Source organism: Capra hircus, chromosome 28 (assembly GCF_001704415.2).
Source record: "Capra hircus breed San Clemente chromosome 28, ASM170441v1, whole genome shotgun sequence".
NCBI classification, from domain to species: domain Eukaryota; kingdom Metazoa; phylum Chordata; class Mammalia; order Artiodactyla; family Bovidae; genus Capra; species Capra hircus.
This window is the reverse complement of record NC_030835.1, coordinates 32500278-32528172: the sequence shown is the minus strand read 5'-3', so window position 1 is coordinate 32528172 and position 27895 is coordinate 32500278. Positions and strand designations below refer to the sequence as shown.

General features: G+C 38.4%; 1 protein-coding gene across 8 annotated transcripts; it reads left to right on the top strand.

Moving 5' to 3' along the window:
* Window positions 60–27895, top strand: ZNF25 (zinc finger protein 25). Of its 8 annotated transcripts, XM_018042315.1 has the most exons (7): window positions 531–1362; window positions 2119–2190; window positions 2298–2410; window positions 21357–21483; window positions 21777–21872; window positions 23711–23774; window positions 24550–27895. In XM_018042315.1, the coding sequence occupies exons 3-7, from the start codon at window positions 2396–2398 to the stop codon at window positions 25601–25603; spliced, it is 1356 nt and encodes a 451-aa protein (XP_017897804.1). In that variant the 5' UTR covers window positions 531–1362; window positions 2119–2190; window positions 2298–2395; the 3' UTR covers window positions 25604–27895. The 8 variants fall into 8 exon arrangements, with proteins under 8 accessions (XP_017897808.1, XP_017897805.1, XP_017897809.1 ...); XM_018042319.1 differs by lacking the exon at window positions 2119–2190 and having other exon boundaries at window positions 60–679; XM_018042316.1 differs by having other exon boundaries at window positions 60–679; window positions 1196–2410.

Here is a 27895-nt window from a genome sequence, read left to right as displayed (position 1 = left end):
GTGGGGCGCAGAAGCCTTCCGCGCATGAGCAATTCCACCTCCGTTCAGTAGTCGCCATTGTCCACCTAACGCCCCCGGGGGGAGAGGACTCAGGAGCCTCCAGGTCCGCTCGGCGCCGCAGAGGGCGGGCCTGGAAGCTGCGCGGGCCAGGAGCGGAGGCCGAGCCCCTGCAGGTGTGTCGGAGGCCTCACTACGGGCGCTAGGCCGGGTTGGGGGGAAGCCGGGTTTCCGCGGCTGCGCCGAGTCGGGAATCTGGCAGCCGACGGCCGCCCCATTCTGCGCGCCGGACTGCTCTTCGAGGAGGCCTGGGGAGGAGGCCAGGCAAGGGGCCTGGCGGAGGGACGGTTGTCTGCAGCCCCGTTCCTCCCCAGGAGCCACGTTTCTCGACCTGCGTGAAAGGGGTGGCTGGAGGAGGCCTGGGGCGCGCGCGAGAACGGCCGATTGTGACGTGTATCCCAAGCCCGTCACGTCCGCGCCGGCGCGTGGGCGGCGCTGGCTGCTGGAGACGTGGCGCTGTGAAACCAGGGGGCCCTGGGCTCAACTCCAGAGCCCGCCGGTGAATGGGCAGGTTAATCCGGCAGGACTCTGATACTCATCTGTAAGAGTACAATAGCCGTTAGGGTCGTTTCTTGTATTAAATAGGGTAGTGTATATGAAGTTTGATAAGGCTTCAATAAAGGTGAGCTGCTTTTCTCATTATGCTGTTCTTTTCATTATTGGCTTATTTAATAATAACCATCCTTTGAATCGGTATTAACCACCTCCATTTAATAAATACAGATCCTAAAGGTTCAGAGAGATAAACTGGTTTAGCCATCATCAGCAGGTGGGATTTAAATTCTGATTTGTTTTACTCCGTATTCATGCTGTTTCCCACCCTGAAGTTTTATTTAATACAGTGATTGTCCCTGAGTACCACCAGCGTGTCGTGGATCTAGTCTTACCTTAGTGTTAGTCGCTCAGTCTTGGCCGACTCTTTGGGAGCCCATGGACTGCAGCCCACCAGGCTCCACTGTCCATGAGATTTTACAGAAAAGAATGCTGGAGTGGGTTGCCATTTCCTTCTCCAGGAATCTTACCTTACAGTATTCTATTTTCCTTAGAACCCCTGTGTAAAAGGTTAATTAAGGCCCTTCTGCATTCTCTGACCTGTGTGTTCTCAGATGGCTGTTAAACATGTAAATTTAAACCATAGTTGAAACCCTGAATTTTAAGTTTTACTGGAGAAGCTAAGAATCGTATCCAAGCCAGGTCGGAAATGGGACAGACTTTTTAAAAAGATGAAAACTGCGATTTCATCCATGCTCCATATTATGAAGGTGATATCATACGGCCTCTGATTGGATGGTGCATCTAGACTTAGTAAGTAGATGTTTTGTAAGTACCAGGGCAGCTGGAAGTGGTATCCTCTGCATATGGGAAGGACCTCACATTATGGCATCTAGTTAACTTTTGCTCGCTACATGATGAAGTGCCTGTTTGGGGATTATGCTCCCAAATTGTTGCTTTAGAAGTTAAATTTGTGTCACTGTGAAGAGATTAGATGGCTATGTCAGAATTCGTCAAGGCCTATCCGCACTTATTTGCTCTAGGCCCCAGTCCAAGGTTGGAGGGGACAGTGCATTCCCCGGTTCTATTGTATCTGTGGTGTTGAGCTGAAGATTTACAGAATTAGAATAGTACATGATTGTTTAAAATTACCTAATTCCTTCTCATGTTAAAGATAAAAGCATAGAACTAAGACCATCACTAGGTTTGTTAATAGAGCTTAGCAGAGCTGGAGCCTCCCTCCACTATACCATTTATAGTCAAAGTTTTTGAAAAAGTGATTTTGGAGAAAATGAAATTTAGGAAGAAGAAACATCCTCTTTTTGAGAGCTTTGAAGACTTTCTAACGTTGTGGGGTTTATAATATTGATAGGCAAAATTGTTATGTAACTTAAAGATTTTCCATATTAATAGATATTTCTCTTTATAAACATTATTTGTAATGCCATGATAGAGTTCCATACTTCGGATATATGTTATATGCCTTGATTAACTAATCTGCTATTATTGGACATATAAGTTTTCAATTGTTTGTATTATTTAGTAATGGACACATAATTTTTGAAACAGCCAATAGGAAAAACATGTTTAGATTCAAAAATGTCCAGATTCATCAAGATTATATGAGTCACCAATGGACAGGTGGGTACTCCTTTATTGTGGTCCTTCCTATTCCTTCTTGTGGCTCAAAGGGACATTTTCCCAGAGGTTTATCTTTTACTAAAATGTTGTATGTAAATTTCTCACAGGTGATCCTGACTTCAAGATAAGGTCTCTTAGGACTTCTGTCTTTCAACTTTTCCTGTCCTGACTTCATAGTTTCTGTACTTTCTAATAGCAGCAGAAAATGAACAAGTACAGGGTGAGTCATTTATTTACCTCTTTATTTCACTCTGTGTGTAAGTTTTCAGTGAGTTTTATGAGAGAGCCCATATATTAAATTAGAAAAGTGGAAATCATTAAAAATCACCTTTGGGGGAGATATTGTTTGAATACAACAACAGTTACAAGGTGTGTTCTGGGAACCCCAAGACCCTTCAGTGAGTCTGTGAGGTCAAAACATAATGTGTGTGCTCAGTCATCCCTGACTCTCTGCAACCCCATGGTCTGTAGCCCGCCATATTCCTCTGTCCATGGAATTTTCCAGGCAAGAATAGTGGAGCAATTTGCCATATCCTTCTCCAGGGTTTTCTCCAACCCAGGGATCGAACCCAGATCTCCCACACTGCAGGCAGATTCTTTACCATCTGAGCCATGAGGGAAGCCCCTCACAACATAATGCTGCTGCTGCTAAGTCACTTCAGTCGTGTCTGACTCTGTGCGACCCCACAGACGGCAGCCCACCAGGCTCCCCCGTCCCTGGGACTCTCCAGGCAAGAACACTGGAGTGGGTTGCCATTTCCTTCTCCAATGCATGAAAGGGAAAAGTGAAAGTGCAGTTGCTCAGTCGTGTCCAACTCTTTGCAACCCCATGGACTGCAGCTTACCAGGCTCTTCTGTCCATGGGATTTTCCAGGCAAGAGTACTGGAGTGGGTTGCTATTGCCTTCTCTGTCAAAACATAATACCAGGATACAAATTGGCTTTTACACTGATGAAATTAGCACTGATAGTATAAAAGCACAGCTGCCTGTCTGTCATAAATCAGGATGATGACACCAATGACATTATATTCCTCCACAATAGGTTGCGTAGTTAAAAAAAATTGCCACTTTTACTTAAGGATGTCTTTGATGAAACAGTAAAAATTATTAATTTTATTAAATCTTTGAGTACACATCTTTTTCTTACCCAGTGGGATGAAATGGAAAGTTCATAAATTTGCTGCATACTGGTATGATGGTTGGTTGTCTTGAGGAAAAGTACTTAAAGTGGTTGATATGTGAGCTCACCTAGCCACTTTTTTTCATGAACTCTTGTTTTTATGTGAAAGAGCAACTGACAGAAAAACAATGGTATTCACATGGTATTCATACATTTTCTCAAAAATGAGTGAAGTGAGCCTGTCAAATGATGGAAAATACCTGTTTGTATCTGTTGCTAACATTAAAAGTGCTTTCAAGTGAAAACCAGAATGTTGGAAAACTTGCCAAGTTAACAAATGCTAATATATAAAGATTTTTCTGATGAGATTTTGATAAGAGTATTAATGAATGTGATTTTTAATTTTAAGAAAGTGTGTCAGTATTTGAGCAGTATTTCTGATGTATGTGCTCAAAGATAAACTCAAGCAATGTAAGAGAACAGCATGTTAAAAGTGAGGAAGAAGGAATAAGTTGATTAGGGAATGCCACTCTAAAAAGTAATATTTGAGGAATATCTTGAATTAAATGAGATATCCAGGTAGAAATCTGGAGGAAAAGCGTTCTTCATAGATGGAAAAGCAGATGCAGACACCATGAGGCATGTTCCAGAAACAGTATTTAGGACATTGAAACTAGAGAGAGGTGAACTTGGGAGACAGCAGTGAAACTTAAGGTCTAAGAGGTAGAGGGAGTAGAATATGTAGGATTTTATTGGCTATAGAAATTAATTTTTTATTCATTAAATTATATAAAAAATCATACTTTATGCAGTCAAGTAATATACATAACGTATAGGTATAATTTAGGGAATACTAATTAAGTAATACCACTCTATGTCCTGTCTGACTTAAGCAATGAAAATTACCCTGTGTGCCCTTCGTTAAGATCTCATCCTACCATTAACCAGAGAAAATTCTGAATTCTGTGGTAACCATTTCTTTGCTTTTTGAATGTAATTTTTAAAAACAAAACAGCATACTTAGCAATTAATGAAATTCCTGGCCCTTTGGTAAGTGCTTGATGTAGTTTGTCTTACATAGTCCTCTCAGCCAACTTGGGAAGTGTTATTACCACCATGCCATAAATTTTCAGTGTGGAAATTTTCTTTTAGTGACTAGAAATCATAGCCTTTGGGCTTGAATGTGGGAAAAATAGAGACTCTAGAAAGAGGGAAAATTTTAACCTATTCTACAGTTCTGCTTTAGTCAGTATTGAACACATTTAAAATTTTTCCTTATAGTATTAATTCAGGGGTGGCACGTGACATTTTTCTTACCTTAGTCTCTGTAACTTACTGCTGAATGGTCAGTTTGGGACAACAGAAATAATTGGTAACCTTTTTATTTTCTGAAATAATTTTAAGTGCAGTCATCACTACAAACTCTTGGAAAAGTTTATTTTATGCAGAGAGTTTGATTTTTTAAGGCATTTTCACCAAATTAGAAGATCTTTAATTATTTCTTGCATCTCTCAAGTTCTACTGGCATCAGCTTTTATCTGTTTGAAATTAGCGTTTTTAGTTACTGTTTTTATTCTGCTTGCCTGTTGTTTTAGTGAGGGTCTGCTGGTAGAAATTCTCAGTTTTCTCTATATGAAATATCTGCAAAGAGCTTTTTATTGTGTGTGGAAATCTTGGTTGACAGTTTTTACCTTTTAAAACATTGAAAAGCATTCACTGTCTTTTACTACTAGTACTATTGAAAATTCACCTGTTAACTTTGAAGTAAATTTGTCTGGGGCTAGCTGCTTTTTAAGATAACTTTTATTCTAGTATGTTTTATGTATATTTCTTTTTATCCTAATGAGATTTCTTGTACTTCCTTTGGATTGAGTATTTGAGTATTTTGAGTATTGCATTGTATCTTCTTTATTGACTTTGAAGCTTTATGTGTTATTTTGTTTACTCCTTAGTCTGGAGATTGCAACATGCACCATTAAAATAATGATGTCTTCAAATACTATATTCATGAACAGTGTAATGAACTTTTATCAGTATAATTCTCTTTATACCCTCACACCTTATGGCCCTTATATCTCACTTTTATATTTTTTAACCCCAAATACTTGTTATTTTGCTTTAAACAATATTAATATTCTAAAGAAACATGTGTGCACATGTGTAAATAACTCTTACCGTTTATATATATATATATGTTTGGGGAGCTCATTATTCCTTCCTACAGGTCTACGGTTCTCTCTGGTATATATTCCCTTCAGTCTAAGCAACTTATTTTATTATTTCATGTATTACTTCCGCACTGATGGTGACAAATCTACTTAGCTAGCCTTTATTTCACTGTGGTTTTTGAATGATATTTTGCTAGGTATAGAACTGTGTTGAGAGTTTTCTGTTTCTGCATTTTTAGGATTTCTTTGTCTTCTGGCTTCTGTTGTTTTTGATGAGAAGCTTGTCTTCATCTTCCTTTTATCCACCTGAATATAATGTGTTTTCTTCTCTGTGCTTCAGATTTTCATTCTATCTTTAGTTTTCAATAGTTAGACCATAATGTACATAAGCATGATTTGTTCTGTATTTATCTCTTTTGAAGAATGACAACGACTTTGGGGTTGTTACCTTTTATCATTTTTTTTTAATTCTCAGAACTCACTCTTCAGACATTTTCTTTGCCCCATCCTCTTTTTCTTTCTAAAATTCCAGTTACACAAATGTTGAACTATGTACATACTGTCCCAAATGTTCAGATGATCTATCTAGTTGAGGTTTGTTTTGTGTGTGGGGTCCCTTGGGTTGGCTATTTCTATTCAGCTGACTTTTTTCAAGTTTATGGCTTCCTTCATTTGCTCTGTCAGTGTTCTTCATTCATAAGCCTATAAAATCCACATCTGATATTGTGTTATTCAGTTCTAAAAATTCCTGTTTTTTTCTCTTTGTTTTTCTTAATCTGCTAAGATTCCCCATTATTTCGTTTGTATTTTCTATTTTTTTAGTAGGTCATTTAATTTTATTTATTTTGTTTTATTGTAATTACTTTAAAGTCCTTATCTACTAATCGCAACATCCAGGTTAATCTGTAGGTCTGTTTCAGTAGGCTCCCTTGTTCAGTATGAATCAAAATTTTCTACTTCTTTGCATGTCTCCTATTTCTTTATTTTGTGCTAGACATTATGTGTAAAAGTACAGTAGAGATTGAAGTAAATACCTCCAGAAAAAGGCACATCCCTTCCTCTGCTTGCTAAATCACATATGTAGCTGAGCTGGTCCTGGGCTTTAATTAGACACAGTTCTTCGCCAACATCAGATGATTTGAGGGCAGTATCAAGGCTTTCCCTTCAGCAGGGATTGGGTGGTGAACACTACCAAAGCTCCATTGATGTGCTTTATAGCATAGAATTCAGCTTTTCTTTCAGGTGACTGAGGAGTTCCTGCCCTGTAGAGCTTTTAGCACCTGAGATGTCTCTTTCTGCCCCAGTGCCCTGCTCCCAACCTTTGGAGGGTTGTTGCCATGTACTTAGGGAAAAACATCTACTTCTGCTTTATTGACTACACCAAAGCCTTTGACTGTGTGGATCACAATAAACTGGAATATTCTTAAAGAGATGGAAATACCAGACCATCTTACCTGCCTCCTGAGAAATTGGTATGCAGGTCAAGAAGCAAGAGTTAGAACTGGAAGTGGAACAATGGACTGGTTTAAAATTGGGAAAGGAGTACATCAAGGCTGTGTATTCAGTTTGGTTCAGTTCAGTCACTCATTCGTGTCTGACTCTTTGTGACCCCATGGACTGCAGCATGCCAGGCCTCCCTGTCCGTCACCAACTCCTGGATATTACTCGAACTCATGTCCATTGAGTCGGTGATGCCATCCAACCATATCAACCTCTGTCATCCCCTGTGTATTGTCACCCTGCTTATTTAACTTATATGCAGAGTACATCATGCAAAATGCTGGGCTGGATGAAGCACAAGCTGGAATCAAGATTGCAGGGAGAAATATCGATAACCTGGTGTCAACCATGCAGATGACACCACCCTTATGGCAGAAAGTGAAGAGGAACTAAGCCTCTTGATGAAAGAGAAAGAGGAGAGTGAAAAATCTGGCTTGAAACTCAACATTCAAAAAACTAAGATCATGGCATCCGGTCCCATTACTTCATGGGAAATAGATGGGGAAACAGTGGAAACAGTGGCTGACTTTATTTTTCTGGTCAGTGGGGGGGACTCTAAAATCACTGCAGATGGTGACTGCAGCCATGAAATTAAAAGATGCTCCTTGGAGGAAAAACTATAACCAACCTAGGCAGCATATTTAAAAGCAGAGACATTACTTTGCCAACAAAAGTCCATCTAGTCAAAGCTATGGTTTTTCCAATAGTCATGTATGGATGTCAGAGTTGGACCATAAAGGAAGCTGAGCGCCGAAGAATTAATGCTTTTGAACTGTCGAAGAATTGATGCTTTTGAACTGTGGTGTTGGAGAAGACTCTTGAGGGTCCCTTGGACTGCAAGGAGATCAAACCAGTTAATCCTAAAGGAAATCAGTTCTGAATATTCATTGCAAGTACTGATGCTGAAGCTGAAACTCCAACACTTTGACCACATGATGCAAAAAGCTGACTCGTTGGAAAAGACCCTGATGCTGGGAAAGATCAAAGGCAGGAGGAGAGGGAGTGAAAGAGGATGAGATGCTTGGATGGTATCACTAACTCAATGGACATGAGTTTGAGCAAGCTCCGGGAGTTGGTGATGGACAGGGAAGCCTGGTGTGCTGCAGTCCATGGGGTCACAAGGAGTCGGACACGACTGAGCGACTGAACTGACTGATGGGGGGAGATAGTATTTGTATTTCAGAGCATCCATATAAATTATGCTTTCCTTTGGTTCCAGAAACTGCTTCCCCAGCTTAAAATAAACATTACTTTGTGACATTTGATAGGAAGTAAAGAAGTTCTGCAGATACAAAGCTTCTGTTTGGGGACCTCTTGAATATGAAATCCCCATTCAGTTACCAGGTAGTGTCAACCGGCAAGCTGGTGTTGGCTTGCTTTGTGACCAGAGTTCTTAGGCATTCTGATACATCACACAAGATCATAAGCAAACATTAAATGTTTATTAAAAGTTGAACAGTTTCCTCTCTTACCTGCTTGCCCTGAAGAATGAAATAAACTGTGGTTTTCTGTTCGCTTTTGAAATATTTGTCTCTTCTAAATTTTTTTCTTTGTTTACCGTTAGATTCTCAGATCTCTGACTTTAGAAAACAGTTTTCTAGGTTAGGGGCTTGTTCTCATTGTTAAGGTAAGATCAGTTTCTCTTTTGCTCCTCTACATTCTATTAAGGAATTGTTTCTTTATCCTTATTTTAGAGATGCTAGCCCTGAGGTGATTTTGCTTTACATTTTTACCCTGACTATGAAATTTGAAACTGCCCTGAAAATTCTAAGCAGGGGTAGGACTTATCTCAATTAATTTCACTTTTTTCTTGGATCTTTTAAAAAATATTTATTTTTGGCTGTGTTAGGCCTTCATTACTGTGCAGACTTTTTCTAGTTGCAGCAAATGGGGGCTACTCTCTAGTTGCAGTGTGTGGGTTTCTCTTGCTGCAGAGCATGGACTCTAGGGCATGTGGGGATTCAGTAGTTTTGGTTCCCAAGCTCTAGAGCACAGGCTGAAGAGCTGTGGCATGTGGGCTATTCCCAGATCAGGGATGAAACCCGTGTCTCCTGCATTGGCAGATGGATTCTTTAACATTGAGCCACCAAGGAAGCCCTTGGATCTTTACCCTTCAAATTCTAGTGCTTAAGTTAATATTTGATGCTTTCATATAGCTGCTTTTATTGTGTTTGTGGTGGGTTGCTTTTTGCTTTGCTTTTTCTTTTTCAACATTCAAGTGTAGTTGATTTATTTATAATTGTAGTAAGATACACACAACAAAATCTACCATCATAACAAATTTTAAATGTATAGCTTTGTGGCATTAAGCGTATTCACATTGTTGAGCAACTGTCACCACTATCCACCTCCAGAACTCTCTTCAGCATCCCAGACTGAAACTCCACACACATTAAACTATAACTCCCGTTCCCCCCATACTTTGGGAAACACCATTCTACTTTCTGTCTGTATGAATTTGACTACTCCAGGTGCCTCATACAAGTAGAATCCTATAGTATTTGTCCTGGCTTATTTGACTCAGAACAGTGTCTTTAAGGCTTATCCAATGTTGTAGCATGTCACAGGATTCCCTTCTTTTTAGGGCCAAATAATATTCCATTGTTTGATACATATTACATTTTGCTTATGTAATAAACATAATTTTGTTTACATTTGTTGGTGGACATCTTGGTTACTTGTACATTGTAGCTATTGTGAATAATGCTTTTATTATGAACATTGGTGTACAAATATCTGTTTGTGTCCCTGCTTTGAATTCTTTTGTATACATAACTAGAAGTGGGATTGCTGAATCATATGGTAATTCCCTGGTGGCTCAGCAGTTTTAAATAATCTGCCTGCCAATGCAGGAGACACGAGTTTGATCCCTGGTCAGAAAGATCCCCTGGAAGAGGAGATGGCAGCCCACTCCAGTATTCTTTCCTGGGAAATCCCACAGACAGAGAAGACTGGTGGACCACAGTCCACGGGGCTGCAAAAGAGTTGGATATGACTTGTTGACTAAACAATAAGAATTCAGTTGTATGTGTGTACCCCATATACCAGTTGAAAAATATATAGGTTATTTTGGTTTGAGGGGACAATTACGAAAAGAGCTGTTACAAACATTTGCATTCAGATGTTTGTGTGTACCCAGATTTTAATTTCTCTTTGGGTAAATACTTCAGCATGTGCTTACTTGGTCATATGGTATTGTTATAATTAACTTTATAAGAAACTGCCAAATTGTTTTCTTGAATAGCTTGTGCTCTTACTGCAATGTATCAGAGTTCCACTTATTTCCCATTCTTGTCAGCACTTGGTATTTCAGTTTGCTTTTTTTCTAAAATTATTTAGATAGGTGTGCTTTGCTACCCCATTGTGGTTTTAATATGCATTCTTCTAATGACTAATAATACTGAAAATCTTTTGATGTGCTTGTGTTAGCCATATCTATTGTTAAGTGTCTCTTCAAATCTTCTGTTCATTTTTAAATTGGGCTGTTTTCTTAATGAATGTTCCAAATTCTTTATGTATTCTGTATACAAGAACAATACTTTGTTAGATTTGTGATTTTCAAATATTTTCCTTACTATTTGTGGCTAATCTTTTATTCATCTAACAGTGTATTTCATGAAAATGTGATGAACTCCAGACTTTTTGTTTTAATTTCTTTTGGTATTATGTCTAAAATGTCTTTAAAGTCACAAAGACTTTTCTTTTAAAAAAATTTTGTAGTTTAACATTTTATATTTAGATCTGTACTAGATTTTTCTATGAAGAATAAGTTACTGACTAAGGTTCATTTTTGTGTATGGATCCTCATTTTTTTCATTGCCATTTATTGAAAAGCAAATGATATATGTTATCTTAACACATATTAACTTAGCATGAATATGATACAGAAAAAATTAAAGATGTGTATGTACATGAGTTAATATGCAAACTTACATGTACTTACTGTCTGCTGAGAGGGCCTATAAGCAGTGACATCTCAGTAACCATGAGCAAAACTTGCACACAGATCTTTGTTTCTAAATATCATTCTACAATAAAGGGAACCAGAATTTCACAGAGAAAATGATTGATTCTAGGGCAAAGGCAAGGTTAACATAAAATAAGCCCAGAGCATTTTGTAGTATTAGAAATTAAGGACTTCTGAAAAGCAGTGATGGGAACATGTCAAATGGACATAGGCACCAACCCCAAAGAGCTTCTCATGGCAAGTCCAGTTCAGTCATTCAGTAGTGTCCGACTCTTTGCGACCCCATGAACCACAGCACGCCAGGTCTCCCTGTCCATCACTAATTCCCGGAGTTTACCCAAACTCATGTCCATTGAGTCGGTGATGCCATCCAACCATCTCATCCTCTGTCGTCTCCTCCTCCTCCTGCCCTCAATCTTTCCCATCATCAGGGTCTTTTCAAATGTGTCAGCTCTTTGTGTCAGGTGGCCAAAGTATTGGAGTTTCAGCATCAACATCAGTCCTTCCAATGAACACTCAGGACAGATCTCCTTTAGGATGGACTGGCTGGATCTCCTTGCAGTCCAAGGGACTCTCGAGTCTTCTCCAACACCACAGTTCAAAATCATCAGTTCTTCAGCACTCAGCTTTCTTTATAGTCCAACTTTCACACCCATACATGACCACTGGAAAAACCATAGCCTTGACTAGACAGACCTTTGTTGACAAAGTAATGTCTCTGCTTTTTAATATGCTGTCTAGGTTGGTCATAACTTTCCTTTCAAGGAGTATGAGTCTTTTAATTTCATGGCTGCAGTCAACATCTGCAGTGATTTTGGAGCCCCCCAAAAATAAAAGTCAGCCACTGTTTCCCAGTCTATTTGCCATGAAGTGATGGGACTAGATGCCATGATCTTAGTTTTCTGAATGTTGAGCTTTAAGCCAACTTTTTCACTCTCCACTTTCACTTTCATCAAGAAGCTCTTTTGTTCTTCACTTTCTGCCATAAGGGTGGTGTCATCTGCATATCTGAGGTTATTGTTATTTTTTCCAGCAATCTTGATTCCAGCTTGTGTTTCTTCTAGCCCAGCGTTTCTCATGATGTACTCTGCATATAAGTTAAATAAGTAGGGTGACAAGATACAGCCTTGACGTGGCTCCTTTCCTGTTTGGAACCAGTCTGTTGTTCCATGTCCAGTTCTAACTGTTGCTTCCTGACCTGCATACAGGTTTCTCAAGAAGCAGGTTAGGTGGTCTGGTATTCCCATCTCTTTCAGAATTTTCCACAGTTTATTGTGATCCACACAGTCAAAGGCTTTGGCATAGTCAATAAAGCAGAAATAGATGTTTCTCTGGAACTCTGTTGCTTTTTCGATGATCCAGTGGATGTTGTCAATTTGATCTCTGGTTCCTCTGCCTTTTCTAAAACCAGCTTGAACATCTGGAAATTCATGGTTCATATATTGCTGAAGCCTGGCTTGGAGAAGTTTGAGCATTACTTTACTAGTTAGTGTGTGAGATGAGTGTAATTGTGCAGTAGTTTGAGCATTCTTTGGCATTGCTTTTCTTTGGGACCAGAATCAAAACTGACCTTTTCCAGTCCTGTGGCCACTGGACTTATAACAAAGCTGGAACAATTTGAGCAACAAAATAAATAACATGGTATTGGATTCTAACCCTAAGCAATAAATATTTGAGACCATAGTGATATAAGTAAATGATTGAATAAATAAATAGGAAGAAGAGAGCCCTCTGAAGAATTTCAAATAATATATCTAGATTCTACCCCTTCTTGGACATGGGACCTATTCCCTCCCTTCTTGAATATGGGCTAGACTTAGTGATTGCTTTCAAAGAATAGAGTATGAAAAGGAGATATAGTTACTTTACAGTGGAAAAAATTGGCAACCACTACCTTAGAAAGTGATCCAGGTTAATCACCTATGATATGATGTACCCCCTGATATACTGTGATAAGAAGGGCTCTGGGTTATTCTCCCAGAGAATGTCAGTCTAATCAAACGGAAAAACACTAGACAAAATCCAAATTAAAAGGCATTCTAAAAAGTATCTGTCTAGTATTTCTCAAAGTTGTCAAAGTCATAAAATACAGGAAAGACTGTCACAAACCATAAGAGATATGACAACTAAATGTAATATAGTATTCTGAATTAGATCATGGGATGGAAAAAGGGACATTAAAGAAAAGACTGGTGAAAGTCTGGAGTTTGATTAAGTGTCCATTGTTCTAGCACTGTTTTCTGAAATGACTATTTATCCACTGAATTTCTTTTGAACCTTTATCAAAATTATGTGTGGTTCTATTACTGGACACACTATTTTTCTTCCACTGATCCTGAGTGTTTATCCTTTTGCTAATAACACAATTAATACAGCTTTGTGATAAGTATTGAAATCAGGTAGTGGATTTGCTGATATTTTGTTGAAGATTTTTGTATCATAATCATAAGAGATACTGGTTGGTAGTCAATATGCTGGTAGGTGTTTAACGATCAGAGTTTTGGGTACTGAGAGAGAACCTGTTGTTAACCTATTCCCTCTCCTAGCCCTTGCCTGGAAAATCCCATGGACAGAGGAGCCTGGAAGGCTGCAGTTCATGGGGTTGCTGAGGGTCAGACACGACTGAGCAACTTCACTTTCACTTTCATGCATTGGAGAAGGAAATGGCAACCCACTCCAGTGTTCTTGCCTGCAGAATCCCAGGGATGGGGGAGCCTAGTGGGCTGCCGTCTCTGGTGTTGCACAGAGTCGGACACGACTGAAGCGACTTAGCAGCAGCAGCAGCAGCAGCCCTTGTCTCTGTGCATTTACCCATTCTGAATATTTCATATAAGTGGAATTATATAATATGTACCTTTTCTGTTTGGCATATATCATTTAGCATGTTTTCCAAGTTCATTCACCCTATACCTTGTATCAATACTTAATGAAAAATAATATTCCATTGTATGTTTATACCACAATGGTTTATCAGTTCATCCATTAATTGAGATTTAGGTAGCTTTCACTTTTTGGCTTTTGTGAATAGTGTCACTATAGCTTTTGTGTACAAGTATCTGTTTTCAAATCTTTTGGGTATGTATCTAGAAGTGGAATTGATGGGTTGTAGCCTTTGACTGTGTGGATCACAATAAACTGTGGAAAATTCTGAAAGAGATGGGAATACCAGACCACTTGACCTACCTCTTGAGAAACCTGTATGCAGCTCAGGAAAAAACAGTTAGAACTGGACATGGAACAACAGACTGGTTCCAAATAGGAAAAGGAGTACGTCAAGGCTGTACATTGTCACCCTGCTTATTTAACTTATATGCAGAGTACATCACGAGAAACGCTGGGCTGGAAGAAGCACAAGCTGGAATCAAGATTGCCGGAGAAATATCAATAACCTCAGATATGCAGATGACACCACCTTTATGGCAGAAAGTGAAGAGGAACTAAAAAGCCTCTTTATGAAAGTGAAAGTGGAGAGTGAAAAAGTTGGCTTAAAGCTCAACATTCAGAAAACGAAGATCATGGCATCTGGTCCCATCACTTCATGGGAAATACATGGGGAAACAGTGGAAACAGTGTCAGACTTTATTTTTTGGGGCTCCAAAATCACTGCAGATGGTGATTGCAGCCATGAAATTAAAAGACGCTTACTCCTTGGAAGGAAAGTCATGACAACCTAGATAGCATATTCAAAAGCAGAGACATTACTTTGCCAAAAAAGGTCCGTCTAGTCAAGGCTATGGTTTTTCCAGCAGTCACGTATGGATGTGAGAGTTGAACTGTGAAGAAAGCTGAGCGCTGAAGAATTGATGCTTTTGAACTGTGGTGTTGGAGAGACTCTTGAGAGTCCCTTGGACTGCAAGGAGATCCAACTAGTCCATTCTAAAGGAGATCAGTCCTGGGTGTTCTTTGGGAGGACTGATGCTAAAGCTGAAACTGCAATACTTTGGCCACCTCATGCGAAGAGTTGACTCATTGGAAAAGACTCTGATGCTGGGAGGGATTGGGGGCAGGAGGAGAAAGGGACAACAGAGGATGAGATGGCTGGATGGATGGCATCACCAACTTGATGGACGTGAGTCTGAGTGAACTCCGGGAGTTGGTGATGGACAGGGAGGCCTGGCGTGCTGCAATTCATGGGGTCACAAAGAGTCGGACATGACTGAGCGACTGAGCTGAACCGAATGGTAATTGTATATTTAACTTTGCGAGTTACGAACTTTTCCATAGCAGCTGTACCATTATATTCCCACAAGCAATGTATAAGGATTACAATTTCTCCACATCCTCCCCATTACCTGTTATTTTCTGTTTTTTTTTTTTAACACCCATCATAATGAATGGGAAGTGATATCATCGCGGTTTTGATTTGGGTTTTCCCTGAAGACTAATGATGATGTTGAGCATCTTTTCATGTGTTCATTTGTATAACTTAGAGAAATATCTGCTCAATTTCTTTGCTCATTTTTTGCCGGGGTTTTTGTTATTGAATTTTTAAGTATATTTTATATATTCTGGATAATATACCTTTATCAGATATATGATTTGCAAATATTCTGTTCTATGAGTTATATTTTTTTCCTATTTTGGTACTATTCTATGATGCATGCAAATTTTAATTTATTTATTACATTTTCTTGGTTGCCACACTGTGTGGCATATGGGATCTTAGGTTCCAAACCAGGGATCAAACCCGTGCCCCTTCTATTGGAACTACAGAGTCTTAACATTAGATCACCAGGGAAGTCCCTGTAAAACTTTTAAAGTTGATAAGGTCAGTTTATTTTTCTTTTAATGCTTGTACATTTTGGTGTCATATCTTAAATCTGTTGTCAAATTCAAGATAAGGAAATTTATTCCTATGTTTTCTTCTGAGTTTTATATTTTTAGCTCTTAATATTTAGGTCAATGATCAATGTTGAATTAATTTTTTTAAATGCAGTGAGGTAGAGGCCAAGTTTTCTTCTTATGCATGTGGTCATCTAGTTACCAGTGTCATTTGCTGAAGAAATTATTCTTTCTCCATCAAATGGTTTTGACTTCCTTGTTGAAAATGAGGTGGCCATAGATGTATGGTTTTATTTTCAGACTCTTGTTTCTGTCTATTGGACAATATGTCTTTCTTTATGCCAGTCACACTGTTTTGGTACTGAGGCTTTAATAGTAAGATTTTATTTTTTTAGTATAAATTTATTTATTTTAATTGCAGGCTAATTACTTTACAATATTATATTGGTTTTGCCATACATTGACATGAATCTGCTACGAGTGTACATGCGATCCCCATCCTGAACACCCCCTCACCTCCCTCCCCATACCATCCCTTTGGGTCATCCCAGTGCACCAGCCCTGACCATCCTGTATCAGGCATCAAACCTGGATTGGCGATTCGTTTCACATATGATAATATACATGTTTCAATGCCATTCTCCCAAATCATCCCACCCTTGCCCTCTCCCACAGAGTCCAAAATACTGTTCTATACATCTGTGTCTCTTTTGGTGTCTCGCATACAGGGTTAAAGTTATAATCTTTTTAAATTCCATATATATGCGTTAGTATTGGTGTTTTTCTTTCTGGCTTACTTCACTCTGTATAATAGGCTCCAGTTTCATCCACCTCATTAGACTGATACAAATGTATTCTTTTTAATGGCTGAGTAATACTCTATTGTGTATATGGAGAAGGCAGTGGCACCCCACTCCAGTACTCTTGCCTGGAAAATCCCATGGATGGAGGAGCCTGGTAGGCTGCAGTCCATGGGGTTGCGAAGAGTCGGACACGTCTGAGCGACTTCACTTTCACTTTTCACTTTCATGCACTGGAGAAGGAAATGGCAACTCACTCCAGTGTTCTTGCCTGGAGAATCCCAGGGACGAGGGAGCCTGGTGGGCTACTGTCTATGCAGTTGCACAGAGTAGGACATGACTGAAGTGACTTAGCGGCAGCAGCAGCAATACTTCATTGTGTATATGTACCACAGCTTTCTTACCCATTCATCTGCTGATGGACATCTAGGTTGTTTCCATGTCCTCGCTATTATAAACAGTGCTGCGATGAACATTGGGGTACACGTGTCTCTTTCAATTCTGGTTTCCTTGGTGTGTATGCCCATCAGTGGGATTGCTGGGTCGTATGGCAGTTCTATTTCCAGTTTTTTAAGGAATCTCCACACTGTTCTCCATAGTAGCTGTACTAGTTTGCATTCCCACCAACAGTGTAAGAGGGTTCCCTTTTCTGCACACCGTCTCCAGCATTTATTGCTTGTAGACTTGCATAGCAGCCATTCTGACTGGTGTGAAATGGTACCTCGTTGTGGTTTTGATTTGCATTTCTCTGATAATGAGTGATGTTGAGCATCTTTTCATGTGTTTGTTAGCCATCTGTATGTCTTCTTTGGAGAAATGTCTATTTAGTTCTTTGGCTCATTTTTTGATTGGGTCGTTTATTTTTCTGGAATTGAGCTGCAGGAGTTGCTTGTATATTTTTGAGATTAACTTTTGTCAGTTGCTTCGTTTGCTATTATTCTCTCCCATTCTGAAGGCTGTCCTTTCACCTTGCTTATAGTTTCCTTTGTTGTGCAGAAGCTTTTAATTTTAATTAGGTCCCATTTGTTTATTTTTGCTTTTATTTCCAATATTCTGGGAGGTGGGTCATAGAGGATCCTGCTGTGATGTATGTCGGAGAATGTTTTGCCTATGTTCTCCTCTAGGAGTTTTATAGTTTCTGGTCTTACATGTAGATCTTTAATCCATTTTGAGTTTATTTTTGTGTATGGTGTTAGAAAGTGTTCTAGTTTCATTCTTTAACAAGTGGTTGACCAGTTTTCCCAGAACCACTTGTTAAAGAGATTGTCTTTTCTCCATTGTATATTCTTGCCTCCTTTGTCAAAGATAAGGTGTCCATAGGTGCATGGATTTATCTCTGGGCTTTCTATTTTGTCCCATTGATCTATATTTCTGTCTTTGTGCCAGTACCATACTGTCTTGATGACTGTGGCTCTATAGTAGAGCCTGAAGTCAGGCAGGTTGATTCCTCCAGTTCCATTCTTCTTTCTCAAGATTGCTTTGGCTATTCGAGGTTTTTTGTATTTCCATACAAATTGTGAAATTATTTGTTCTAGCTCTGTGAAAAATAGTTGATAGCTTGATAGGGATTGCATTGAATCAATAGATTGCTTTGGGTAGTATACTCATTTTCACTATATCGATTCTTGCGCTCCATGAACATGGTATATTTCTCTGTCTATTAGTGTTCTCTTTGATTTTTTTCACCAGTGTTTTATAGTTTTCTATATATAGGTCTTTTGTTTCTTTAGGTAGATACATTCCTAAGTACTTTATTATTTTCGTTGCAATGGTGAATGGAATAGTTTCCTTAATTTCTCTTTCTATTTTCTCATTATTAGTGTATAGGAATGCAAGGGATTTCTGTGTGTTGATTTTATATACTGCAACTTCACTATATTCATTGATTTGCTCTAGTAATTTTCTGGTGGAGTCTTTAGGGTTTTCCATGTAGAAGATCATGTCATCTGCAAACAGTGGGAGTTTTATTTCTTCTTTTCCAATTTGGATTCCTTTTCTTTCTTTTTCTGCTCTGATTGCTGTGGCCAAAACTTCCAAGACTATGTTGAAGAGTAGTGGTGAGAGTGGGCACCCTTGTCTTCTTCCTGACTTTAGGGGAAATGCTTTCAGTTTTTCAGCATTGAGGATAATGTTTGCTGTGGGTTTGTCATATATAGCTTTTATTATGTTGAGGTATGTTCCTTCTATTCCTGCTTTCTGGAGGATTTTTTATCATAAATGGATGTTGAATTTTGTCAAAGGCTTTCTCTGCATCTATTGAGATAATCATGTGGTTTTTATCTTTCAATTTGTTAGTGTGGTGTATTACATTGATTGATTTGCAGATATTGAAGAATCCATGCATCCCTGGATAAAGCCCACTTGGTCATGATGTATGATCTTTTTAATGTGTTGTTGGATTCTGATTGATAGAATTTTGTTAAGGATTTTTGCATCTATGTTCATCAGTGATATTGGCCTGTAGTTTTCTTTTTTGTGTGTCATCTTTTAACGGTAAGATTTTAAGACTGTTTCTTTCCCAATTTTGTTTGACTGTTAGAGACTCTTTGCAATTCTGTATAAATTTGAGGATTGGCTTTTCTATTTCTGTGCAGGAGTCATTGAAATTTTAATAGCGATTTCATTGATTCTATAAATTCCTTTGAGTAGTACTGTCACCTGAACTATATTAAGTCTTACAGTCTATGAACACATACTATCATTTCTTTTATTTAGGCCTTCTTTAATACTTCCAGTGATGTTTTGCAGTTTTCAGTGTGTAAGTCTTATATACTCCTTGAGTAGATTTATCCCTAGGTATTTTATTCTTTTTGATGCTACATTAAATGGAATTGTCTTAATTTCCCTTTTGGGTTTTCATTACTGGTAAATAGAAACACAACTGATGTTTGTGTGTTGATCTTATAATTCTGAAATGTGCTGACTTTGTTTATTAGCTCTATTTTTGTGGATTCTTAGGGATATTCTTTTTTTTTTTTTAATCTGTCAAAAGGGATATTCTATATGTAGTTTTGTCTTTCACTGTTGAGTATAAAGTTAGCTGGGATAGAGGTGGATTAAAAATATTATCATTTTGAAGGAGTTTCCATCTATTTCTAGTCTACTAAATGTTTTTTATCATGAAAGTGTTGAATTTTGTCAAACGCTTTTTTGCATCATCTGAAATGATCTACTTTTCCCCCTTTGCTCTGTTAATGTAATTGATTGACTTTAGTATGTTGAGCCATTCTTGCATTCCTGGGAAATATCACACAAAGTCACGGTGTAAATTATATCTAATTTTTTTATTTTGCTCGATTTGATTTACTAGTAACTTGTTAAAGGTATTCATAAAAGATATTATTATTAGGTAGAATGCTTTCTCAACTTCATTTAGTCCTTTTTCTGAGGTTTTGTCTCGTTCTTTTGTGTGGAACATGTTTCTCTGTCTCATTTTGCTTAATCCTCTGTTTTTATATCTATGCATTTGGTAAGTTGGTTACATTTCCCAATCTTAGAGAAGTTATCTTAAGTGGAGATGTTCTGAGAAACCTAGCAGTATATGCTTCTCTGATCATCAGAGCTATAAGCTCTAAGGGCTCCTTATGTATGGGCTACATGAATCCTTCCTTATTGTGGGCTTGACTGTTATGGGGTTGACCCTCAGCCCTGTTGGAAGCCAGATCCTGCCTCATGCAGTGGCTACTGGCCCACTGTTGGGAGAGGCTGGGTCCCTGCCTGGCTGGCTGCATGTCCTATGGTGTTCCTGGACTGGGACCCAATGCAGCTGACAGAATAGCCTGAAGTGTACTGGGATTGGTGATGGCTCACTGGTCGGCCAGTAAGCCTTCAGCACTAATAGGATAGAGGGACGATTCCAAAATGGTGCTTATTAGAACAAACGTCCTTATGGTAGAACAAGCTTCCAAAGTGGCTGCTACCAGTGTCTGTGTCTTCAAGAGAAGTTCCAGTTGCCTGCTGACTCTCCAGGAGGCTCTCCAAGATCTGTAAATGGGTCTGAGCCAGGCTCCCTTCAGATTACTGCCTCTGCACTATGATTTGGACCATGTGAGATTTTGCATATGTCCTTTAGAGTGGAGTGTCTGTTTTCTATAGCCCTCTGGCTCTCAACTTTACTGGCCTACAAAGCCAGGTGTTCTGCGAGGTTTGTCTTCCTGGTGCAGGACCCCTTGGCAGGGGAGCCCAATGTGGGGCTTGGACCTCTGACTCTTTGGGGAGAACCTCTACAGTTTTGACTAGCCTCCCATTTGTGGGTCACCTACTCAGGGATGTGGGTCTTGACTACTAGAGAGGTGTCTCCACCCCTCCTATCTAGGTCATTATGGTTCCTTCCTTATATCTTTAGTTGTAGGGAATCTTTCTTGCTACTCTTCAGATCATTTTCAAAGATAGTTGCTCTGTAAATAGTTGTGATTTCAGTGTGCCTGTGGAAGGAGGTGAGCTCAGAGTCTTCCTTCTCCACCATCTTGGCCATTCTTTTTGACCATCTTTTATCTTGTACATACTTCTGTCATAGCACCTGCTATGCGTATTGCATTTATGAATTTAATCTTTGCCTCTCTGTTGGAATGTAAGCTCCTTGATGACAAGAATAGTTGCTTTCATTCATCTCTGTATCTCTAGCAGAGTTCTAGGCATGGAGTGATATCTTAGTAAATATATACTGAACAGATATTTTATATATGTGTAAAACAGGGTACAGAGTAGCAGTATATCTTAACTCTCCAGAGTAAATCCTGTAGTTAACACATTAACAGCTAGTTTACCTGTCTTTTTAATGGTACTCTATTTTGATCACTTCAGTTTGAATTGAAATATGTTGTTTCAGGGACCAGTGACATTTAAGGATATTACTGTGGAATTCACCCGGGAGGAATGGAAGTTGCTGGACACTGCTCAGAGGACCCTATATAGAGAAGTAATGCAGGAGAACTACAGTCACCTCATCTCAGTGGGTGAGGAAATCTTCTCCATCTGTAACTCCCAGTAGTTTGCATTTCCTTTCTCACTTACTGGAATTTGTAAATCCCCTGTAGGGTTGAATATTGGCATGGTTTTCAGGGTCAAAATTGATGAATCCATTTTAGGTACCAGAAAAATATTTGTGTCCCTATGCACTCCCCTAATAGAATAAATTTGCCAAATCTATGTGAGACCTTCATTGTTCTGATCCCAACCTGCACTTCCTTATCCTTCAGAGTTGCTGTATTCCAAGTAATTTGTGTTATTTTATCTTTTCTATTAATAGGCTATTGTGCAAATAGACCAAATGCAATCTTCAAGTTGAAGCAAGGAAAAGAACCATGGATATTAGAAGTACAATTTCCACGTCAGAACAACCCTGGTAAGTTAGAAAGTATACCTTGTATAAGTGAAGTGAAGTCGCTCAGTCGTGTCCGACTCTTTGCGACCCCATAGACTGTAGCCTATCAGGCTCCTCCGTCCATGGGATTTTCCAGGCAAGAGTGCTGGAGTGTATTGCCATTTCCTTCTCCATAAGGGGGTTGGAAGTGGTGCCTTTGACTTTTTGAAATTTTTTTTTTCAAGAATCTCTTTTTTAAATGCCCTAAACTTTTGGAAATGATTGAGGATACTTGATTTGCATATGTAAGCAACATAAATCACATCTCCAGTTTTTGTTCTCCCCATCTAAATTCCCTCTTTTGTGTGGGGCAGATGGAGATAGTTGATTTTTTGTTTAAAAAAACATTCCCTCTTTTGCTTGACATTTTTAAAGTAGATATATTTCTCTTTCATTTAAACTCTCATTTTGTCTTTTTGCTAGAATTTCCAGTTACTCCTTGCTATTAAAGTATGCAGCTATAATCTTAAAGTGTTTATAAAATCTACCTTATAAAATTTTCAAGTACCATTTTTCCTCCTTTCATTAACAATAAAATGTCTTAGATTTTCAGCACCCATTTAAATTTACTATTCTCTCTTTAATCTCTGAAATTGGATTATAAATCATTATGCCTTTCATCAGCTATATTATTTCAGAGCTGATACAAAATACACCTAATTTTCTGTCAAGAACTAGTCTGGCCCTTTATTGCCTGCTGCATCTTATTTTTCCTTCTGGCCCCAAAACATGTGCTAATCTTCATTTTATCTGCTCTCTTAAATGCTTTTTATACATAAGATCTTATTTCATGAGTATCCCAAATTAACCTTGCACACATCCCTATCAAATAACTATGTTTTCCTTACAAGTGCCATGAAATTCTAACCCCAAATCTCTACTTATGAGATTTTTCTCACTTTTCTTTCAAGCATTTAAAAATGAATAAACATGAAGGTCTGTAAAGATTCTAGAATGACATTGAATAATTACTCTTTAAAGATCATGTAGAAAATTGAAGCATAGATGTGGGAGCTAAGATGTAAAAGCAGAATAAGACTAGTGTTGAGTCACAGATGCAGTATTTGGCGGTATTGAAAATCTCTGGTGCTACAACTGAGAATTCATTCTGTGGGATGGCTTGTACTCTGCTTTTTCTTAAATCTTTCCTTTTGGATGTGTGTGTTTCTGGGTCTTCTGAACCAGCCAACTAGAAGGAGAAGAATTTTCCTCTAAACATGAGGAAATGGATGTTCTGAGAAGGTCACTTTAGTGTTGACATCTAGATTGTTGGGTATGGGCAAAGAAGAATAAAGTGGAAGTTAATAGTCTAATTACTAGGAATCCTAACACTGTAAACTAAGTTTGAGTGGGTAAAGACCTATACTTAGCTCCTTCATCTAATGTAATCTTTCCTTTGATATTTCCAGTGAACACAGTTGTCTACTAATTTTTCTTATTCACCTTACTATTCATTGTCCTTAATGGGCTCACATCATGCACTATGAGTCTCACATTCTTGTTCAGCAGCACTTTGAATACCTTTTGTTTTCTGCTTCCTATTCTTTGTGGGGGTTTTTTTGTCTTCACTTTCTCCTCCAAGTTTTTACGGTCATATTTGTAGTGTCAAAGTTATTTGAATTTATAACTAGATCTCTCCCTCTTTGCTATAGCAGGTTTTAGTGTTATTTATGTATTTTTTCTAAGCCCCTGAGATAGAGGAAGTTTGCACTTAAGAACTCCTTCATTTGAGAATAATAGCCTGAAACCTAAGAATCCACCCTATGACCATAATAATGTGTTAAGATGTATAAAGTATTAAATTTTGGATTCCTTTGTAGAAGACCTATGCAATACTCATGACCAAGGAGCAAGATGCCCGGAAAGCCAAGCTGAAAATTCAAGGCAAGTTCAAGAATTCAATTTTGAGATTAGAAGCTTTTTAAGAAGGAGTCTTAATAGGGGTACTGGAAGTGGAACAGCACTGCTGCTGCAGCTAAGTCACTTCAGTCGTGTCCGACTCTGTGTGACCCCACAGACGGCAGCCCACCAGGCTCCCCCGTCCCTGGGATTCTCCAGGCAAGAACACTGGAGTGGGTTGCCAGTTCCTTCTCCAATGCATGAAAGTGAAAAGTGAAAGGGAAGTCACTCAGTTGTGTCCGATTGTTAGCGACCCCATGGACTGCAGCCCACCAGGCTCCTCCGTCCATGGGATTTACCAGGCAAGAGTACTGGAGTGGGGTGCCATTGCCTTCTCCACTAGTTAACGATAAATGAGAAAACTGAAGCAAATTCCAAAGAACATAATCCAAATGGGAAAGCCCTCTTTCATAATAGAGACCTTTTATAATTCAAGATCAGGAGATTAAAACTCTCAAACAGCCTTTTGATTCTTCTTATTTACATAATAATAGAGGCTTTATTATACAAAGTCAAGTTCAGGCAGTTGAGAAACCTGGAGAATATAATGCAAGTGAAATACCTTCTACCAAATGTTAAACCACAGTATATGTCAACATAGAATATTCACAATGGAGAAACCCTATGAATCTAATGAATATTGGAAAAACCTCTAGAAACCAGGTCTCAGAGTTACTTAGAAAATATACACAGCAGACCCAACCCCCACCCCCTCACCCCAAAGTCTTATACATTAACAAATTTGGAAATTTCTCTCTAGGAATGGAGAACTCAAGAAACATCAGAAAACTCATACCAATGAGAAAACCTATAAATGTAATGAATGTGGAAAGTCCTTCTACCAGAAGTCTATCCTCATGATACATGAGCATACTCATTCAAAGGACAAACCCAGCGAATGTGAGAAATCCGACTCTCAGAATGGAGACCTCACAAGACAACCAAAAACTCCTACCAGAGAGAAGACCTATGAATGTAAAGAATGTAAGAAAACTTTCTACCATCTGTCATCTCTCAGTAGACATTTGAGAACTCATGCAGGAGAGAAACCCTACGAATGTAATCAGTGTGAGAAATCCTTCTACCAGAAGCCACACCTCATGGAACATCAGAAAACACACACAGGAGAAAAACCCTTTGAATGTACTGAATGTGGGAAGTTCTTCTATGTTAAGGCATACCTCATGGTACATCAGAAAACACACACAGGGGAGAAACCATATGAATGTAAGGAATGTAGGAAGTCCTTTTCCCAGAAATCACACCTCACAGTACATCAGAGAACACACACAGGGGAGAAACCCTATAAATGTAAGGAATGTGGGAAATTCTTCTCTAGAAATTCACACCTCAAAACTCATCAGCGAACTCACACGGGAGAGAAACCCTATGAATGTAAGGAATGTGGTAAATGCTTCTACCAGAAGTCAGCTTTAACAGTACATCAGCGAACTCATACAGGGGAGAAACCCTTTGAATGTAATAAATGTGGAAAAACCTTTTACTATAAATCAGACCTCACTAAACATCAGAGAAAACACACAGGGGAGAAGCCCTATGAATGTAATGAATGTGGTAAATCTTTCTCTGTGAATTCAGTCCTCAGATTACATCAAAGGACTCACACAGGAGAGAAACCCTATGAATGCAAGGAATGTGGGAAATCTTTCTCTCAGAAGTCACATTTTGTTATACATCAGAGAAAACACACAGGAGAGAAACCCTATGAATGTAAGGAGTGTAAGGAAACATTTTTTCAAAAATCAAAACTCACTGCACATCAGAAGACACACACAGAAGGGAAAAGCTTATAAACAATATCAATTGGAGAATTCTTCTGTCTGAATTTGTCCTTCAGAATAATCAGATAACTAACACAAGACAAAGACATATCATCAATATGAGAAAATTTCAGCCAATTCTTTCATCATGGGGAGAAATTCTATAAATCTGTTAGGGAGAAATTTTCACCATATGTCAGACTTCTACTAAATTTCAGACAACATACATGGTAGAAACACTACAAATGGTAAAACATGAGGGAAACCTCTCTTTGAGAAGTCATACTTTATTGTACAACATTTAAACCATATAAGAGAAATCCTGTAAGAAAAATGAATATCAGGAAGTTTCTGTCAGGGTAGCCATCATAAATGAGGAATTTCTATCAGTATCCTGAGCATTCAGAAATCTTTTTATACCAGTTGGACTCATTAGCACATTCTAAAAGGAGATAATCACAAAGATTACAACGTACATGGAAGGCTTTATCAAGAAGTGATGTTTCAGTGAATGTCAGATCAGTGATATAAAGTATAGAACCTTTTTTTAAAAATATTTTAAATATGTGAAACCTTTTAAGCAAAAATTCTGAGAGAATATGTACAAGGGAACTACTTATACTAGGAGTCATGTTGCAGAAATCTGATTACAAGGTTGTTTTAAAGAAACCTGCAAATGTCAGGTATATGAAGTTTTGTAAAAAGCACAAATAAATTGAAAAATGTGACATCATTAACACATGTGAAAAGTCCTTTAGTATGTAGGACTTATGTGTGAATGTCAGTGTGCTACAGAACACAGACTGTGGATGTTTGATGTGCATGTGAACCCATCCATAATTGTACACAGTGAAATATGTAGCCTTATTTAGTTCAGTAACTTTTATGTGTATGAAGATATCTCTCATTTAGTCTCAGCAGGGACTCCTGTTGTTAACAGAATGTATATTTAAGTGTAGTATTCTTTTAAAATTATAATGTATCTTTTTTCCCCCTATTTCTGAATGGATATGGATTTTACTGAACTAATCCTTCAGAAAGAATATAAAAATGTTTCTGTAAAATTTGCAACTCTCTTATGGTTGGCCAAATTTTACACCAGGGATACATTTACAGGAAAAAGGCTTCCCTGGTGGCTCAGTGTAAAGAATCTTCCTGCCAGTGCTGGAGATATGGGTTCAGTTTCTGGGTTGGGATGGCAACCCACTCACTCCTGTATTCTTGCCTGGGAAATGTCATGGACAGAGGGGCCTGGAGGGCTCTGGTCAACGGGTTCACAAAAGAGTGTGACATGACTTAGCAACTAAACAACAACAAGTTCATTTTTAAAAACAGCTGAAAATCCCTATACAATAAAAGATAATACTATGTGAAGAAATATCTATGTTAGTGTTGTTTTAGCAAGTTGCAGAGCTGTCTGAATTTATATTTTGTATGAGAGTCATAAATGTTCTTCACTACCTTTTTCTTTCTACTAGAAGCAACATGACATAGAGGTTAAGAGTATGGACTTTTGACTCCTACTGCCCAGGCTGTTTCTAGTATGAGGCACGCACCTAACCTCTCTGTGCCTCAGTTTCCTTTTTCATAAAAAAGCGATAATAGGATTGCTTTGAGTTGTAAATGAGTTAATATTTTTAAAGCACTTAGAATAAAGGAAGAGCTATATGTTAGATATCATAATTTGTATTTCTTGAATTATTCTGCAAAGTAAAAGGTTGGCTACCAGCATTCGCCCCTCACTTTACTGCTGCAGTGCCTTGCTTTGATTCGGTTGTACATTTTTCTGCAAGTGATTCAGATCTGGACCACTGCCTGCAATGTTTTACCTTTCTGAATGGTTGAAAAAGATTATTTTGTGATGTGAAAACTATACGATATTCAAACTTATGTGTCTATAAATTCAACTTTTGTTAGAACACTAATAAAAAATGTTTGTTTTGCCTGTGGCTGCCTTCACATTACAGTAGCAGAGCTGAGTAGGCTGAAGAAGACCATATGCCCCAAGGGCCTAAGATACTTTCTGGTACCTTACAAACTCAAGTTTTCTTAGAGCTGAAAGCATCACAGTCAACACAGAGGTATATTTTTATATATGGTATGTGTTTCAGAAATTATGCATATATCAGTTTGTGGGTAGATGGAGGTTTTTTGCAATATCTTTGTTATGTACATTATATATATATATAACAAGACTATAAGCATTAGAATTGTTTTTCAAAGGTATGTTTTAGCTGCTGGACTGTCATAGCATCAAAACAGATACCCTGATGGAATGTAGCAGTAAATTGTGAAATAAACATTGTCTAAATTAATTGATCCCTA

Coding starts and splice junctions, on each gene's coding strand:
- ZNF25 (XM_018042319.1), top strand. Junction 21,873..23,710: donor TCCACGTCAGAACAACCCTG/GTAAGTTAGAAA, acceptor ATTCCTTTGTAG/AAGACCTATGCAATACTCAT. Junction 23,775..24,549: donor AGCCAAGCTGAAAATTCAAG/GCAAGTTCAAGA, acceptor ATTTCTCTCTAG/GAATGGAGAACTCAAGAAAC.